Consider the following 16,883-nt stretch of genomic DNA (forward strand, 5'->3'; position numbering starts at 1 on the left):
ATCTCACGGTGCGAATCACCTCAATCGTAGATCCCATTTGAAGCCGCCCGTGCGAGATAGTATGGAGGGTGGCAGATGGCATTTGTCATGAGGCTCCCTGAGTGGAAAAACGGCCCACTGTTTAGACGCATATTAACTGGAACTACATTTGTGTGTCAAAGGTTATATTTTGATGCCTAAAAAATCATTTAAGCGTGACCACGCTTTAATATTTGACAAAACTAAACATAACCTTAGGTGTCAAACGATACGCCAACAATGTGTCTACTTTTGGATTCTTCTCATTGCAAGACTCGTCCCTTGCATTTGGCAAGGTGTGCCTCTCTATCCAAAAAATTAACGTCTGAATCCCATTGTAATATTAAAGTGTGAAAAAAAAATCAATTAAGAAATCTACTAACATAATACGACGGAATGGAGAGCCTTTTACACGTGTCGCAATCTGCAACTTGAAGGCTAAAATCCAAAACGAAAAAAAATCCCTTTACACGCGATAAAGAGGGAGAGAGGGAGAGAGAGAGAGAGGCCGCCTTCGGCCGTACTAGTCTACTAACATAATACGACGGAAGGGAGATCCCTTTACACGTATCGCAATCTGCAACCTGAAAGCTAAAATCCAAAACGAAAAAAAAACCCTTTGCATGCGATAAAGAGGGAGAGAGGGGGAGAGAGAGAGAGAGGCCGCCTTCGGCCTTACTAGTGTTTTATATGAATCTCCAAAAGAAGTATTAACGGACACGACAAAATCCTTAGTTTAAGTTTGCTGCAATAAGCTACGGAAGCTCCGTCCCAAAGCGACTGGGCTCTCTCTCTCACTCTCTCAGCTTCCATATGCTGCTGCATTTTCTCGAAGAAGAAGGTGCACTCAGCCAAATGAGAGGAGAGGTGCATAAGTAGAGTAGAACCTGCTATTTAGCGATCCTCAGAGAGAATGTGAGCTTGCAGCTGAGAGGTGAGTGTGCACGCACGCTTGCATGCATGCACACACCTTTGCTGCTCTTTTTTATTATTGGTGGCAGCGATCTATGCCCGTGTGAGCATGTGCAGGTGTGTGTGTGTGTGTGTGTATGTTCCCAAAACATAGCCTTCATCTCTTAAGGTGTGTTTTACTATGAAGCCCTGATGCAGTACAGAAGATATTTAGATTGATATGGTTTTCCCCACCGTCAAGGTTGGTGGTCGAGGGGCAGCTGATCGTTGCCATCCACTTACTGGCGATTCTACACCAGAATATCAACTGCAGTTGTTGAATGCACGACAATTCTGCAGCCGGGATGCCAAGACATGCAGCCAATGACCTCTCGTCAGCACACGGAATCATGTAAGCTTCTGACATAACAGCTGTCGTAATAATCGTGCCAGCCTTCGCTTTCATGACAGATCAGCTGGCAGGAGCAGGAGCAGGCGAGTACAGTTTTCGGTGACAGATCAGCTGGCACATGTTGCCCCCCCTCCCACCAAGCGTTCTGACGGAGGTGTTGGTACAATCCGCTTTTGCTTTGAGGTGCACGCAGCCGCTTCACAACAAGCGGAGGCAGTGTGCAAGGTTGATGGAATAGTCTAGAGCTGATTGGTTTGTGGAGCGTGTGCACAGGCTGGAACAGCCTTCTCCGTGCTTCACACTGCAAGAGGAGGTGGACGTGTTGGATTACCGAGGGGGGAACGCCCCGAGACATAAGCCTCCTCCAAGAGTTCTCTGACATAGAAGCACAGTCAGAAGCTCACCACTCAACCATAGGAGTCCCCTTTATGCAGACCTGGTCATCCATACTTGACTGCGACATTGGCCGATTGTGCCCAAGTCTATGGTATGCCACGCTGAACATCCCTATGGCCATCTAGGCCTCCTCACATCCTATTTGGACTTCACCCCTGAACTTTGCATCCACGGTGTGCTTCATGCACTTGTCCGTGCATGCTACAAGCAGGTACGATGCTGACAATGGTAGCTAAGAATATTAACATGTAGCATTCAGACTCAGACACAGGTCAGGATAGAGGATACATGATAGTTATACTGGACCCATACACAACAAATTCAAGCTCACATTTCACATAAACAATATAAACCATGAAAAAATTAGTTAGGTGCCTTCACACCCTTGAAATCTTTTATGGCCTCTTTTGCAATAAATCTTACAACATAATTGTACATTCTCAAGGTTTACTTATACCTAATTTTTCTTTTAGTTGAGCTCATGGTGATTTTCCACCCTTTATCTATCTTGGACTGCAGAACACCACTATACAAATGCCACCACTGGGAAGCATCCCTAGCCAAAAGCTAATGGTTGTTTGCTGTTCAAAGGTGAGAATTGGCTTCAGGAAAAGTTATGCTATCAGCAACAACAGCTCCTCTTGACTTTGCCATATATAAACCAAGATAGTGGGCTGCATCCTGGAAAAAATAAGGAAAAAACATTTGAGATGTGCATAATCAAGTAGTTGAGAAAACCATGAGCAATTGTGCTTATGCCTGTTCAAGATATGGGCACGTGCAGTGTGCTGTGCACATGTGCTAGTTTTAGATTTATGTTCGAGCCTGCTGGTTTTTGACAAATGTACATGTTTTCTCAGCTTCTGTTGGTAGTATAATACGTCCAAAGATTTTATGTGAGGTAAGCACGTGTATGTGCATAAATGCAAAGATTGAACAAGGGATAAAGAGAAATTTGCCTGTGGATGAGCTAAAGCCCCATCAATCCCTTTCGCAACCTCCACAGGTAGATCATAAGTTGCACATGCTTTGCTGTACACAACAACCTCCTCTAGAGGAGACAAAATGCCATGATTTCTTGCTGAAAGCACAGTGACCACAAAGTCTAGCACACAAACATCTGTGCATATGCCAACGACGACCATCTGTCAAAGATCAAAACATACAATTGGTGTAAGTGATTGTTCATGACAACACGTTAAACATTTCATACTATTAGATAACCATGACAAAATTTTCATGATATGAACATGTAGCCGTACTTTGAACAAACAAGTAGTGTCATGTGTGCTTGTACTACTATGTGGACACGCGCTTTGCCGGTAAAAAAGAACCCACAAGTTGTCGTCCGCTCTGCTACTGAACCCCACCCATCCCCGTTGTTTATAACACCATTGTGCATGCCTGCACAGCACGTGCTGGCTGTAAAAACGGTTCAAGGCACCACCATCAAGGAGCCCCAGTAAAGCTTATCCTTGAGACGCAAGCAACACTGCATCCCATCAAATGGCCACAGGGCTCTTGAACTACCTCCAACTGTAAACATGTGCACAGGCTGGAACAGCCTTCTTCGTGCTTCACACAGCAAGAGGAGGTGGACGACAGAAGCTCACCACCCAACCATCAATGAGATTCTTCAGCCAGCTCCTCCAGGGCAGCGGAGCAGCATAGATGTGCCTTTCTTCACACATGGGCAAGATTGTCAGTTCTTTTCAGGCGGGATCATGCCCACATCACATGGCATTATGCACCTCCCAGTGATTCATTTTACTCTCATCGTACAGACCACCTTGATGTTTACATAGCCTACGCATTGTTACCTCGCTTTTGTACTTCCTCTGGGTGATAGGCCATTGAGCATCTCCAGAGGTCTCTTATGTACACAGAATACAGCCCCTTTTCTAGCCAAAAAAGAAAGGGGGGAGAGAGAGAGAGAGAGAGAGAGAGAGAGAGAGAGAGAGAGAGAGAAATTAAATGAAATGAAATGTTATATTAACGTCTTCAAAAGGCCAAAGTGACCTATGAGACCAGCAAGTTACAATGTGGTGGATCTGATACAAAGTCAGAGTAACAAAAATGACAAATGACAAAATAAATACTATGGAATCCTAAACTGCTAGGTGTGAACTAAGCAACTAGTTGGGATAGCGAAATCACAAGAGATCCAGCATCGGTCGCTGGCGTACCTCATCAATCTCCTCCATGAACAATAGTTTGACCAAGCGTCGTGCATGTCGGGCCAAAGTGATCCGAATCCTCTGATGCAGCCTCCGTCGATGCTGTGTGGTCCTCTGCAGTCGTGGGCGTCTGGATCTCCCAAGCTCGGTCGCTCGGTTGATCAGTGTGCCTCTGGTGTGAGGCGACGAGCTCTCCTGTGGTAGTAGCTCCTCTGGATGTCCAGTGTCTGCTCTAAAGAAGTCTGTGATCCGTCTCCAAGACTGGCTAGCCTCTCCCTTCATCAGGCTCTCTCTGTGTCTGCGCAGCTCGAGCAAAAACAGACCCAAGCATCTCTGATCCTCGTACCGCATGACTCTGGAGAGTGGTCCAAAGACCTCTCTGAACAAGCAGTGGAAGCGGCCTCGTATCTAGTAGTAGACGGGGCACTAGAATGTGTAGTGCAGCTCTGTCTCAGGCTCCATGTCACATAGGAGGCATGTCCTAGCCTTTGCTGGTACTCCGCTGTATCTCCCAGTCTCGATCCCAGTTGGTGTGACGATATGCGTATCTGGCCAATAGCACATCGTATCCCATAAGACAAGTGGGTGTCCATGTATCTGGGCCTCGTCACAAAACCGTCCTTTGTAATCTGAAGAAGATGCTCTCTGTAGAAAGCCATCTTCGTGCCCAACTCCTGTGCTGGCTGTATCCATGTCCTCTTGGTGTCCAGCTGAGTCGGGTCTTGGTGGATGAGCCTGGTGATCTCCGATTGTGTAAGGTCAAAGAGGGAGCATGCAATGAGTATTGGAAGGGGGGCAATCTATCTATGCTGAAGCCATGCGCCTGAAATCATGATGTCATCTCCCCATACCAGCATGTTGTATCTTCCTGCATGGCTAACTGTCAAGAGGACTCAAGTGCAAGGTGGACATATCTGTCTCTGGGAAGTTCCCACATGCGGTGTATGAAGGAGACACATCTGGTGAGCGCCTCAACCACTAGTGGGGGGGCAGCTAGCTTTGCTCGGATAATGGCACACGGTACTGAAGCCTTGGCTCTAATGAGCTACGAGATCATAGAGACTAGTGGCTTCTCCATGTCCCCCCATCCATCAGTGCGACCAGTCCTCCCGTGATGATCCAATGAAGGTCTCCAAATCTCAGCTCCATAGAGCAATGCAAAAGCCACCAAAGTGTCAAAGAGCTAGAGCTTCGTCCGAGGCTCGTGAAACTGAACCTGTGAACACATCCTCTCTAATCTACCCAATGTTGCATGGGCTCTGGTCAATCTAGTCTCTACTACTGTCCTCAACGAAAATGCTAGTCCACTAAAAACCACTCCAAGGTAAGTGTAAGCATCTATATACTCCACTATCTCCTGGCCGTATGTGAATGCGAGCGCTGACCTCTTGATCCACTGTGGGGTGGTATTAAATACCATGATCTTGGTTTTACCAAGGTTGACAGACAAACCACTTTCATGGGCAAACCTATGCAAAGCATTCAGGTGACATTGCATCCCCTCCGGAGAGTCGGGGATCAACACAATATCATCAGCATATAACAATAGTGGAATCCATGTCCCTGCCAGCTGTGCACCTCTATCACCAGCTCTCTCAATGTAGTCAGAAACCTCATCCACATACATACCAAATAGAGTAGGAGAGGGCGGGCAACCCTGCTTCACCCCAATAGTGGAGTGAACCGGTGTAGATAGACCCTCTAAGGTGCGTACATGCCCCACTACTGACCTGTATAATGCCATGATCCCCCAAATGAGCTCTGTGGGTACTCCCATCTCCTGTAATTTGCGCATCAATCTAGCTCTGGGTATTGTGTCAAATGCTTTGCAGAAGTCCACAAAGCTACAATAGATCCGTCTCCCAAGTGATCTGCCCTCCTCAATGATGGCTCTGAGCGTCAAGATATGGTCAAGAGTAGAAAAACCTCTCCCGAACCCTGCCTGCCCGGTTGCGCGTATCCCCTCCCTCTCTGCCCATCTACTCAGTTGCTGCTCAAGAATGGATGCGTACAACCGTGCCAATGTGTGTCCAATCATGATAGTGCAATAATTCCGAGGCTCCATAGGGTCTCCTGACTTGAAGATAGGTACAATAGTAGATAGGCTCCAAGTATAAGGCAAGCCCTCACACATGGCACGGTTAAACATAACTGCTAGAAGCTCTGCTAGTAGATCTCTGGCATGCATGAAGTGCTCAGCCACCAAGCCATCATGATGATATGCTCTCCCAGTCCTCATCTTGTCAATGGCCTTCCTCACCATCTCAACGGTGAAAAAAGCACATGTGTGGGGGCATGGATCGGGGGTTCGGGAAGGGGCGGTTGTCCAGGAACTGTGAACAGAGATGACTCGTACTGGCCCCACGCCTTTGTAGAGGTAATGGCGGAGGAAAGGGGGGCGGGGGGGGGGGGGGGGGGGGGGAGTGCTCATGAAAGCGCTGCCATGCCTCACGTGAGTCTTGACTCAAGAATAGCTGGTATAGACCCTGCTCTAGGCAAGCCAAAAATGCCCTCTTCTTCCGCCACACTAGGCGTCGGAAGTCAATCTGTGACTGTCTCTGAGTGATGTCCCCCAAAAGCACCTCCCTCTGAAGTCTAGCTCTAGTCTCGTGGCATTCCTCATCATACTAGCTGTTCTGGGGCATGCTCCCAGAACGGCATCTCTGCTCAGGCTGGGTATGTGGGTATGCCTCTGCTGCTACATCATGTAATGTCTGTGTCAGTATAGTAGTAAGCTCCTCTAGAGGTCGCCCTGGCTCCTCTGTACACAGGCTTCTGTAGATCCCATCTATGTATACAGAGTCCCTCTCCTGCGTGAAGGTGTAACGAGTAGGGGCTGCTGCCTGTGGCCTGTGTGCTACACTAAACTAGAAAGAGATGGTCAACGACACAAGAGCATGATCCACTACCACACCAACCGGTCTGGGTCCAACCGTGAGGTCCTGGATACTAGAGATGAGACTCGGCTGTGCCATGAGATAATCCAGTGTGCTGGTTCCATGTATGTGTGGAAAGCATGTAAAAACCCCATAGTGGGAAATCTCTATAGGCCATTCAAGATGACCAATCCATGTGCAAGATGACCAATCCATGTGCAGTCCCTATGTCTATCAAGTGTCGTCCATACTCAGTATGTTCCCCATCTTGTGATAGTCTGGATAGTCCCATCTCTGCAACATCCAGCTCTCTTAGCATCTCCTCTAAGGTATCATAAAAAATTGTCTGATGATGGGCAGTCCTAGCATTGAAGTCCCCTAGAATGATGATGTCCCCATCTCTAGAGAACTCCCATATGTCATCATCCAAAATAGAAAAGGGGGACTATCCGCTGGGTGGTGCATACACTAACGTACTCGGGGGAAAGTAGGAAATAGCAATGTAAAGATATCTGCATGTCTCTGCTCTCAATCTCACCCACATGTACCTAGCTTGCTCATCCCTGCGAGCTATATGTATCAATGGCTGCAACTCCTCCTTGAATAACACTGCTACTCCTCCTGAGCCCCGCCCTCTACGCTCTAATCGTGTCTCCTATTTACAGCCTGTCTCCCATCTGTATCCACTCATGTGAGGCATAGATTGCCCAGGGGCCTGATGTGTCTCAGAGTAGAAGACGATGTCCCTTCCCGTATAAGTATCCTCAAAAGCACCCACATCAAGGCGCATAGATTCATTACAATTCCAGGTCGCAACTTTGAGTGTGGTCCCATAGGCCTCACACCATTATGTGGAGCGTCGCTCTAATATTACCACTCTCCCATCTCGGTAAAAGGCAATCTTACCTTTTTCCCTTGCCGCTCTAATCTCTGGCATTACCTCCTGCATATGAGCAATCTGAGAGGGTAAGGTCATCTCCGAGAAAGATGCCCGTTTTCTTTAGAGTTAGTCTCTTCTTCAAAAAGTCCTTTTTCGCTTCCATGGAGAAAAAACGAAGGATGAGTGCCCTTTCTTTCGAGATTTCGCCCTTGCTCCCATTTTTCTTGTTGCCCACTCTCCAAGCTCTTGAGTGCATCGGGTCATGAACCCCCATCAAAGCCATGAGTTCTTTTACCTCTTCGTCCACATTATCTTTGTCTTTAAGGCCGCAAATTCTCACATATAGAGAGCGCACACGCCTTCTTCGCTCCCCTTCTAGTGTCAGGTTAATAATGGTGGGTGTGGACGTTGTTTCCTTGCTTTTTCCTTTCTTGGCAACCTCAATCCATTTCTCGGCATCATCTGCCTTCCGTTGAGTCTTTGTAATAACGTCCACCCAAGAGGTCGTCATTTCTTTGTGCTGCTCTTCCCCCTCCTTGATGGCTTGCACTTGCTCTTTGATCGTGTTGAGCTCTTCTATTACTGAAGGTTGCTATTCTCCTTCTTCAAGTGTATTTCGTGCCTCAACGAGCTCCCTCTTGAGTGACGCAATCTCTTCATCTTGGGCCGTCACACGATCCCCCAGTGTAGTTATCTTGGTTTCTTGGGCCAACACACGTTCTTCGAGCATTTTTATTGTGCCCAATAGGTTGCAGTTAATCTTGTTAATGGTTTCGGTCATTTCTTCCTTGCACTTTTGAACTGCATCCTCTAAGTGGTCGGGCTTATCATTTTGTTTCCTCATGCTTGATCGCCGCCAAAAAACGAGAGGAAATTTGCACTGGTAGTAGGAGACCACACTACACGCACCACATTATGCATACATGTTCTCCCACATTAAGCATACATGGCATACATTTGCATTTCCTACAATTTCTGCAAATCAGAACAAAGTCCTGCTTTCTGCAACTGCAATTTCTGCAAGTTCTGCGATTTCCGAATTTTCTGTATATTTTTTAATTTTGCACTCTCTATTTTCTGCAAATTCTGTTTTCCTGCAGGGCTGAAAAAACTGTTTTGAAACTCTGTTTTCTGAGAGCATTGCACCTTGGGGGGGGGAGGGGAGGAGGGGGGGGATTGGCTTGAGGGGGTGGCGCACTGCTTGCAGGTTACGCGAGGGGGAGGGGCTGCAGGCTACGCTGCCAAGGGGCGGGCTGCAGGTTGAGAGAGAGAGAGAGAGAGAGAGGATGTGCCTGCTTGTCGGAACTCATTCTTACATCCAAAATGGTTATGTTCAGGTCAGATGCATCTTGGACAATCTATTCACCCTTTTGAGGCTATTGAGTGGGGATGACAGTCAGCCCAGCCAATTTTCATCATCTTTCTTAAATTGGGAAGGCATACAATCATGTTGATTGGGGTGTTTTAGTAGGTACTATACAGAAGATGGGTTTCCCAGAGCAATAGATATCTGGTGTGGCATTGCTTTACAAATCAGCTTCTAGTGACTATAGATGGGTTAATAGGCCGCTGTTTTGGCCTATCCCGCTGAGTGTGCTAATGAGCTTGCTAGCAACAGTTTCTTTTTCTTGTCTACTAGCACAAATCATTTGGTGCTGGTGAGCGTTGACGAGGGGTACCACTGGGACTTGTCAAATGGTTTCACTTGGCTAGCTCATAATCAAATATGTCGTCACTTGGCATTTCATGTGGGCTTTGATGTTTCAGCACAGTAAAGTTTGAGCCAGTTTTGAAGTCCACTTCAAGGGAGCTCTGCCATTGGTCTTGCATGCACTTACCACTCGGGAGAGCTATGGTTGTGTACCAGGTATACCACCTCTTGTTGGATGTTGCATCCAAGGGTTATCTCAGCTGCAATGCCTAGTGTGCAACTTTCTATCGGCTCGTTCTGATGGCACTAGAGACACCCGTCCTCGAGTTGCATGGTGTACTATCATTATCAAGGCTCATCTTATAGACCTTTGAGGTCTCGTAACATTGTTCCTCGTAAGCTAAAACTTCTCTTCTATGCTGAGGGAGAATGCAATGGGGGTGTTATTGATCCTAGAGCGGTTTGATCCATCAACAGCCCCAGTGTGTGGAAGAGATAGAGAAACAGCCCACAATTTGAAACGCATGTCAGTGATCAGGATGGTCAGTAGTTGGGAGAGAGCTCAGAGGACTCGTAGAGACTGGCCAGGAGGGATCTAGGTCCGGCCGAATCTCTGCTACATTGTCACAGACTACCTCAATTAGCATGGGCTAGCTCTGGTCTAAAACTATAATGTGGGGCTGTGGATGATAGTCATAACATCATAATCTGTGACCCCGTGTACATCATGAGGCTGTGAGTCTACGAGTCAAAAACTTCTGCTGCATACATCATAGCAGGTGTGACTAAATGTCAAATACCCACCCTTTGTGCAAGGCTCTTAAAAGTTGGTGCTTTAGCATCACCAGAGCTACATACCCGACATGCAGAGCAAGTAAAGGTGACGCTCAGCGGCTCAGGTAGATGTCAAGGTGCTTCTAGGCCATCCTGCTCTGCATGTGTACTAAGCTCTACCTCAAGTACTGCGCATAGAGCTTGGCCAATGAATGGTCAATCATGATGTGGTTTTGGGGGGTTTTGGGGGGTCAAAAGTGCCCCGGACTTGTGGATAGGAACAACGGTGTACATAGTCCACTCTTCCAGTTGGCCCTCTGCGGCCATTGAGCATCTCCAGAGGTCTCTTCTGTACACAGAATACAGCCCCTTTTCTAGCCAAGAAAGAAAAGGGGGGGGGCGGGGGAGAGAGAGATGAAATGAAATGAAATGTTATATTAACGTCTTTAAAAGGCCAAAGTGACCTATGAGACCAGAAAGTTACAATGTGGTGGATCTAATACAAAGTCAGAGTAACAAGATGACAAAATGACAAAATAAAATACTATGGAATCCTGAACTGCTAGGTGTGAACTAAGCAGCTAAACAGCTGGCTGGGATAGCTAGATCACAAGAGATCCAACATCGGTCGTTGGCGGGTCTCATCAATCTCCTCCATGGTCAGTAGTCTAACCGGGCGTCATGCATGTCGAGCCAAAGTGATCCGAATCCTTTGATGCAGCCTCCGTCGATGCTATGTAGTCCTCCGCAGTCGTGGGCGTCTGGATCTCCCCAGCTCAGTCGCTCGATTGATCAGTGTGCCTCTGGTGTGAGGCGACGAGCTCTGCTGTGGTAGTAACTCCTCCGCGTGTTCAGTGGCAGCTCTAACGAAGTCTGTGATCTGTCTCTGAGCCTGGCTAGCCTCTCCTCTCATCACGCTCTCTCTATGTCTGCACAGCTCGAGCAAAACAAACCCAGGCATCTCTGATCCTCGTACCGCATGACTCTAGAGAATGGTCTAAAGCCCTCTCTGAACAAGCAATGGAAGCAGCCTCGTATCTCGTAGTAGACGGGGCAGTGGCATGTGTAGTGCAACTCTGTCTCAGGCTCGATGTCACACAGGGGGATGTCCTGGCCTCTGCTGGTACTCCGCTGTATCTCCCACTCTCGATCCGCAGCTGGTGTGGATGTGCGTATCTGGCCAATAGCACATCGTATCCCATGAGACAAGTGGGTGTCCATGTATCTGGGCCTATCTACTCAGTTGCTGCTCAAGAATAGATGCGTACAACCGTGCCAATGTGTGTCCAATCATGATAGTGCGATAAATCTCAAGCTCCATAGGGTCTCCCGACTTGAAGATAGGTACAATAGTAGATAGGCTCCAAGTGTCAGGCAAGCCCTCACACATGGCACGGTTAAACATAACTGCTAGAAGCTCTGCTAGTAAATCTCTGGCATGCATGGAATGCTCAGCCACTAAGCCATCATGATCATATGCTCTCCCAGTCCTCATCCTGTCAATGGCTTTCCTCACCATCTCAACGATGAAAAAAGCACATGTGTGTGGGCATGGATCGGGGGGTCGAGAAGGGGGGGCTGTTCAAGAACTGTGTACAGAGATGATGCATACTGGCCCCAGGCCTCTGTAGAAGTGATGGCAGGGGGGGGTGCTCATGAAAGAGCCGCCATGCCTCACGTGAGTCCTGACTCAAGAATAGCTGGTATAGATCCTGCTCTAAGCGAGCCAAAAATGCCCTCTTCTTCCGCCGCACTAGGCGTCGGAAGTCAATCTGTGACTGTCTGTGAGTGATGTCCCCCAAAAGCACCTCCCTCTGAAGTCTAGCTCTAGTGTCCCGGCATTCCTCATCATACCAACTATTTTGGGGCATGCTCCCCGAACGGCGTCTCTACTCAGGCTGGGTATGTGGGTATGCCTCTGCTGCTGCATCATGTAGTGTCTAAGTCAGTATAGTAGTAAGCTCCTCCAGAGGTCGCCCTGGCTCCTCTGTGCACAGGCGTCTATAGATCCCATCTATGTATACAGAGTCCGTCTCCCGCGTGAAGGTGTAGAGAGTAGGGGCTGCTGCCCATAGCCTGTGTGCTACACTAAACTGAAAAGAGATGGTCAATGACACAAGAGCATGATCCACTGCCACACCAACAGGTCTGGGTCCAACCGTGAGATCCTGGATATTAGAGATGAGGCTCGGCTGTGCCATGACATAATCCACTGTGCTAGTCCATGTCTGTGTGGAAAGCATGTAAAACCCCCCGCAGCGGGAAATCTCTGTAGGCCATTCAAGATGGCCAATCCATGTGCAATCCCCATGTCTATCAAGTGTTGTCCATACTCAATGTGTTCTCCATCCTGTGATAGTCTAGATAGGCCCGTCTCTGCAACATCCAACTCTCTCAGCATCTCCTCTGAAGTATCATAAAATACTGTCTGATGATGTGCAGTCCTAGCATTGAAATTCCCTAGAATGATGATGATGAGAGAGAGAGAGAGAGAGAGAGAGAGAGAGAGAGAGAGAGAGAGAAAGAAGAGAATTTTAACATCATAGGAAACTATCCCAAGAGACCTTAAAGATCTATCTGACAAGGAGAGTTGAACTCAAGACCTGTTATGAGAGAGAGAGAGAGAGAGAGAGAGAGAGGATGTGCCTTCTTGTCGGAACTCATTCCTACATCAAAAATGGCTATGTTCATGTCAGATGCATCTTGGACAATCTATTCACCATCATCTTTCTTGATTTAGGAAGACATACAATCATGTTGATTGGGGTTTTTTAATGGATACTATACAGCAGATGGGTTTCCCAGAGCAATGGATATCTGGTGTGGCATTGCTTTACAGATCAGCTTCTAATGACTATTGATGGGTTAATAGGCCATTGTTTTGGCCTATCCCGCTGAGTGTGCTAACAAGCTTGCTAGCAAAAGTTTCTTGTTCTTGTCTACCAGTGCGGCTATGGTCGACTGGCACAAGTCATTTGGTGCTGGTGGGCGTTGACGAGGGGTGCCACTGGGACTTGTCAAATAGTTTCACTTGGCTAGCTCATAATAAAAAATGTTGTCACTTGGCATTTCATGTGGTCTCACTCTACATGCCTGTGCAATCAGCTGAACACCATGTTGTAGGCAGCATATGGCCTGCTCCACATCTCTGTAAAGAAGAAAGTAGATGAGGTGAGAATGGCTATGGGGGCTCTGGTATCACTAGCAGCCGAGGCGCAAGTATAGTCCCTCTCCATAGCCGTGCCATCTCTGATGGGAATGAGTGGAAGAGCTCTCTGAGCTGGCGCCATGCCATGGCAACATGTCTAACCATGCATAGGTGACCATAAAAGTCTCAACTATTGAGACTCCTTGAATCGCCATTTTTTCATTGCAGGTGAGAATCCTCATCTGGTTGCAGTTCTGGGTGTTTGAGATCTCTTCCAATGCATGATGTGCAAGGAGACAATTGTACACCTCTCTGCACCCATCATTCTACCAATCTGTTCTGGGGTATAGTCCCACACGGTGCATTTCCACTTGTTCTGGGGTGGGGAAAGCTAATGACAGTAGTTGAAGTATACAGTACGGAGGATAGCTGATTAGTGAGTGTCCCAAACGGTGTCAAAGGGTTCAATTGATAGATGCCCTCATATACTTGGTGGGTATAGGCGTCGGCAAGATCATGGCAAGATCATATATGAAGTATATAGCAGTATGAGGTGTGTATGTAGGTGGTATGTAAGTAGATGCTACATAAGTAAGGGAGAGTGAGAGATATGTATGATTGGCAACAATAGGTAATCGGAAGAAGGCAACAGAGGAGATGAGATGTACCACCTCTCTAAATCCAGAGTATGTAGTCCATTGTACTACCCCCTCTCAAACAGTCGGAAAGATGCATGTCAATCTTCCTAAGCTGGGTCACTGGCCATCTCGTTATAACGAGACTTTGTTTGACCCTAGCCAGAAAAGATGGCAACCATAGGCCGTGGGAGTCCCTGTGTCCTCATAAGTCCTCTAAGCTGCCGACTTATCAAGGGGTGTAGCATCTCTGCCTTCTCAAAACCATAGCCTGCTCGGTGTCCAACCTTAAAAGTCTCCCATCAAGATGACCGCTCCTAGACTAGCATACTTCATATCTCCTCTATTATGCATGTGTATGGTGAGTGTGCATCTCTCTCCTCCTCTCCTTCCCCATCTCTCGGCCCCCTCCCTGAGTCTACCCTTGTCGCCACGCAACCTTCGATGCTGACAGATTGAACTAACATAGGATGTATATGAAGTGCTCCTCAGATAGTTGTAGCCTCACCCACACCTTGGATCTCTTGCCACGATCTGTACCCACCCATCTAGCTCTCGTCTGTAAAGTGCTGCTACACCCCTTGAGCCTCTGGAAGTGTTGTGGCGCAAACACTTCTTACGTAGTCACTCCCACCTGTAGCCATGTACTCTCCGCAAGCCCTGCTCTAGGCTCTAATGCATCTTGTAAATAGCATCATGATTTATGTCTTTGCCCTCCATTGCCTTCTCTAATCTCCCTGGGTGTGTCCATAATGACCCATTGCAGTTCCAAAATGCCATATGTATTTCTGGATTTGATATCTCACAGGCTGCAAGTTCCTATTCAACACTGATGAAAAGAGACGATCACACAGTCATGGGCTCCCAATAACTCTCTGAAGGGCCCCCGACCCATAACTATAGCGGTATTTGTTTGTATGTTCCATAGGTGGACGAGTTACCTCAATGATCAGTTGATCAAACCTCCAAGTGACTCTCCAATGAGGGATCTACTGTAATTCTCCGAAAACTGAACAACTCTGGGCTTATATGATACTCAAAGGAGATACTTTCCATGGTAACTCTCAAAAAATGGAGCAATTCTGGGCTAATATGACAAGATCTAATGCATCAATCCCCTCTGCTGTCCACTACCTCCAAACAAACAAGTTAAGTGGTTGATCGGGTGGCTCTCATGAAGACAATATAGGGCCAAATTGAAGGCTGCACATCAGGGTAGTTTCCAGCCTGCAGTGCGTTCCCCTAGCTGGGATTAATGAAGCCCAGCAAGCACACATCACAAAGGAACGCTATTGATGCTACAAAATAATGCTGGTAAGTCACAAAAAGGAACACTTTTATCGCACGATTCGAGAGAACCTACTAAGTTGGCATTTGGAGCATGCAAATGCTTAAAAGAGAGTCTTTAGTGGTGTAAAAATAACTAGACCAAACTTGCTTCTCTGTATGTGTGCACGCATGCACACACAAGCATGTGTGAGCGTACCATTATAAGTGCATACACTTGTGCAAGGGTATAGGTAGGTACAGATTATGATTAATTCTGCTTTTCTTTTGCCTAACAAACTCTAGCCATCATGTGCTAACCATTCTTGTTAAGAAAAAGCCGAGTAATGTGTGGATACCACAATAGCACATAAATTACACTAATTGCAGCAGTAAGAAAAGACTAATGTTTCAACAATACAAATGACATAGCATAGACCAGATCTTGTTAGTAAACATCAGAGTCCTCTTGAGTAAAGGAGATCCTTTTAGAACAATGAAAGACCCACTTTAACAACGAACTGCAAAAAACATACCACTTGAACTTTGTTTTTCTGCACCCAGTCTACAATCAGATTGCTCCCATCTGCTTGCAAGCCTCCAATAAAGCCGTTGATGCAATCTTTGTGCATTAAAAAGGCGTTTTTATCGTGTTCTAGCCACTGTAGAGCTGCATTCAGGACGAACATGTAGCAGAGAAAGACAGAAAGAGAGACAAAATAAGTGTCCGATTGAATGACAACATACCAGGCACCAAGTTCTCTTCACCAGACCCTACGATGCAGTGAGGTGGATATGGATTTTCTGGCTTGCTAGCATCATGAGTGTCTAGAAGTACTAGCATGGGCCAATTCCTGATTGAAAATTCTCTTGCTAGCCTGTTAGTCTCTTCAACCATGGCAGTAATTTGTGAATCAAATGAACGTGGAGCCTACCCAAACGAAAAAACTTTAGCAAATAAATCTCTCTCTCTCTCTCTCTCTCTCTCTCTCTCTCTCATCACGCCATCTCTCTCTCTCTTTACCATGCTTTCGTTTAGGGTTTGTTGCTGTATTTTAGGGTTCGCGACCTGTATTTTAGGGTTCGCGACTCTTTTTTTTTTTTTTTTTTTTTTTTTTTTTTTTTTTTTGGGGTTGTTGGACAGATCTGCGTTTTAGGGTTTGCTGCATTTTCTGCACTTTAGAAACATCAATCCTCTCTTCTCTCTCTCTCTCTCTCTCTCTCTCTCTCTCTCATGTCATCCCCAACCTCACCTATGGCAACAAGCAAACTCAAATATATGCTTCACTCCAAACGAATTTCCATCATTGAATTGGAAATGAAAGCATGGAGAAAAGAGATGGAAGATTGGAGGAACGCGAAGACCGTTTTCCTCCGAGAAAATGAAGAAAAGGAGAAGGGGTGGAAGGACGAGAAGGATCATCTTCTCAACAAGATCGCCACGTTGGAGAATAGCATTTTGGACCTCCACAAAGAAGTGTTGGAAACACGGTCAAAAAATGGGCTTGAAGAGGGGGAATTTCAGCCCTCTTTGAGGGAAGAAATTGACAACATCAATGAGGAGAAGAAGTCATGGGCCGCGGTCATATCCGAAACGCAAAAGAAAGTAGAGGAGGCCGAAAAATGGATTGAGGTTGCCAAGAAAGGGAAAGGTAAGGAAGCTCCTTGTACACCCACTCTTATCAACATGACCCTCGAAGAGGAACAAAGAAGGAGGGTGCGGGCTCTACATGTGAGGGTAACCGGCCTCAAGGACATA

General features: G+C 46.9%; 1 protein-coding gene and 1 long non-coding RNA gene across 2 annotated transcripts; one reads left to right on the plus strand and one right to left on the minus strand.

The window, feature by feature from the left end:
• The first annotated feature begins 707 nt into the window (after positions 1-707).
• LOC147430428 (uncharacterized) lies at positions 708-2,367 on the plus strand. The gene is made up of 2 exons (XR_015185787.1): positions 708-1,928; positions 2,237-2,367. It is a non-coding gene; the product is annotated as an uncharacterized LOC147430428 (long non-coding RNA).
• On the minus strand, positions 2,029-16,079 carry LOC147430429 (nicotinamidase 1-like). The gene is made up of 4 exons (XM_086494879.1): positions 15,872-16,079; positions 15,661-15,794; positions 2,677-2,862; positions 2,029-2,398 (listed from the first exon to the last, which is right to left on the minus strand). Exons 1-4 carry the CDS (start codon positions 16,020-16,022, stop codon positions 2,303-2,305), a joined length of 567 nt encoding a protein of 188 aa, XP_086351005.1. The 5' UTR covers positions 16,023-16,079; the 3' UTR covers positions 2,029-2,302.
• Between the last annotated feature and the right edge of the window lie 804 nt (positions 16,080-16,883).

The sequence above is a fragment of the Adiantum capillus-veneris genome, chromosome 22, assembly GCF_014529385.1.
Source record: "Adiantum capillus-veneris isolate H3 chromosome 22, ASM1452938v2, whole genome shotgun sequence".
Taxonomy (NCBI): domain Eukaryota; kingdom Viridiplantae; phylum Streptophyta; class Polypodiopsida; order Polypodiales; family Pteridaceae; genus Adiantum; species Adiantum capillus-veneris.

What these genes read in the sequence shown, in the direction of transcription:
- LOC147430429 (XM_086494879.1), bottom strand. Translation starts at nt 16,022, where the DNA reads ATGGTTGAAGAGACTAACAGGCTAGCAAGAGAATTTTCAATCAGGAAT. An exon ending in TGAAGAGAACTTGGTGCCTG is followed by an intron (nt 15,795 to 15,871) that starts GTATGTTGTCAT and finishes TCCTGAATGCAG; the next exon opens with CTCTACAGTGGCTAGAACAC. An exon ending in AGAAAAACAAAGTTCAAGTG is followed by an intron (nt 2,863 to 15,660) that starts GTATGTTTTTTG and finishes GATCTTTGACAG; the next exon opens with ATGGTCGTCGTTGGCATATG.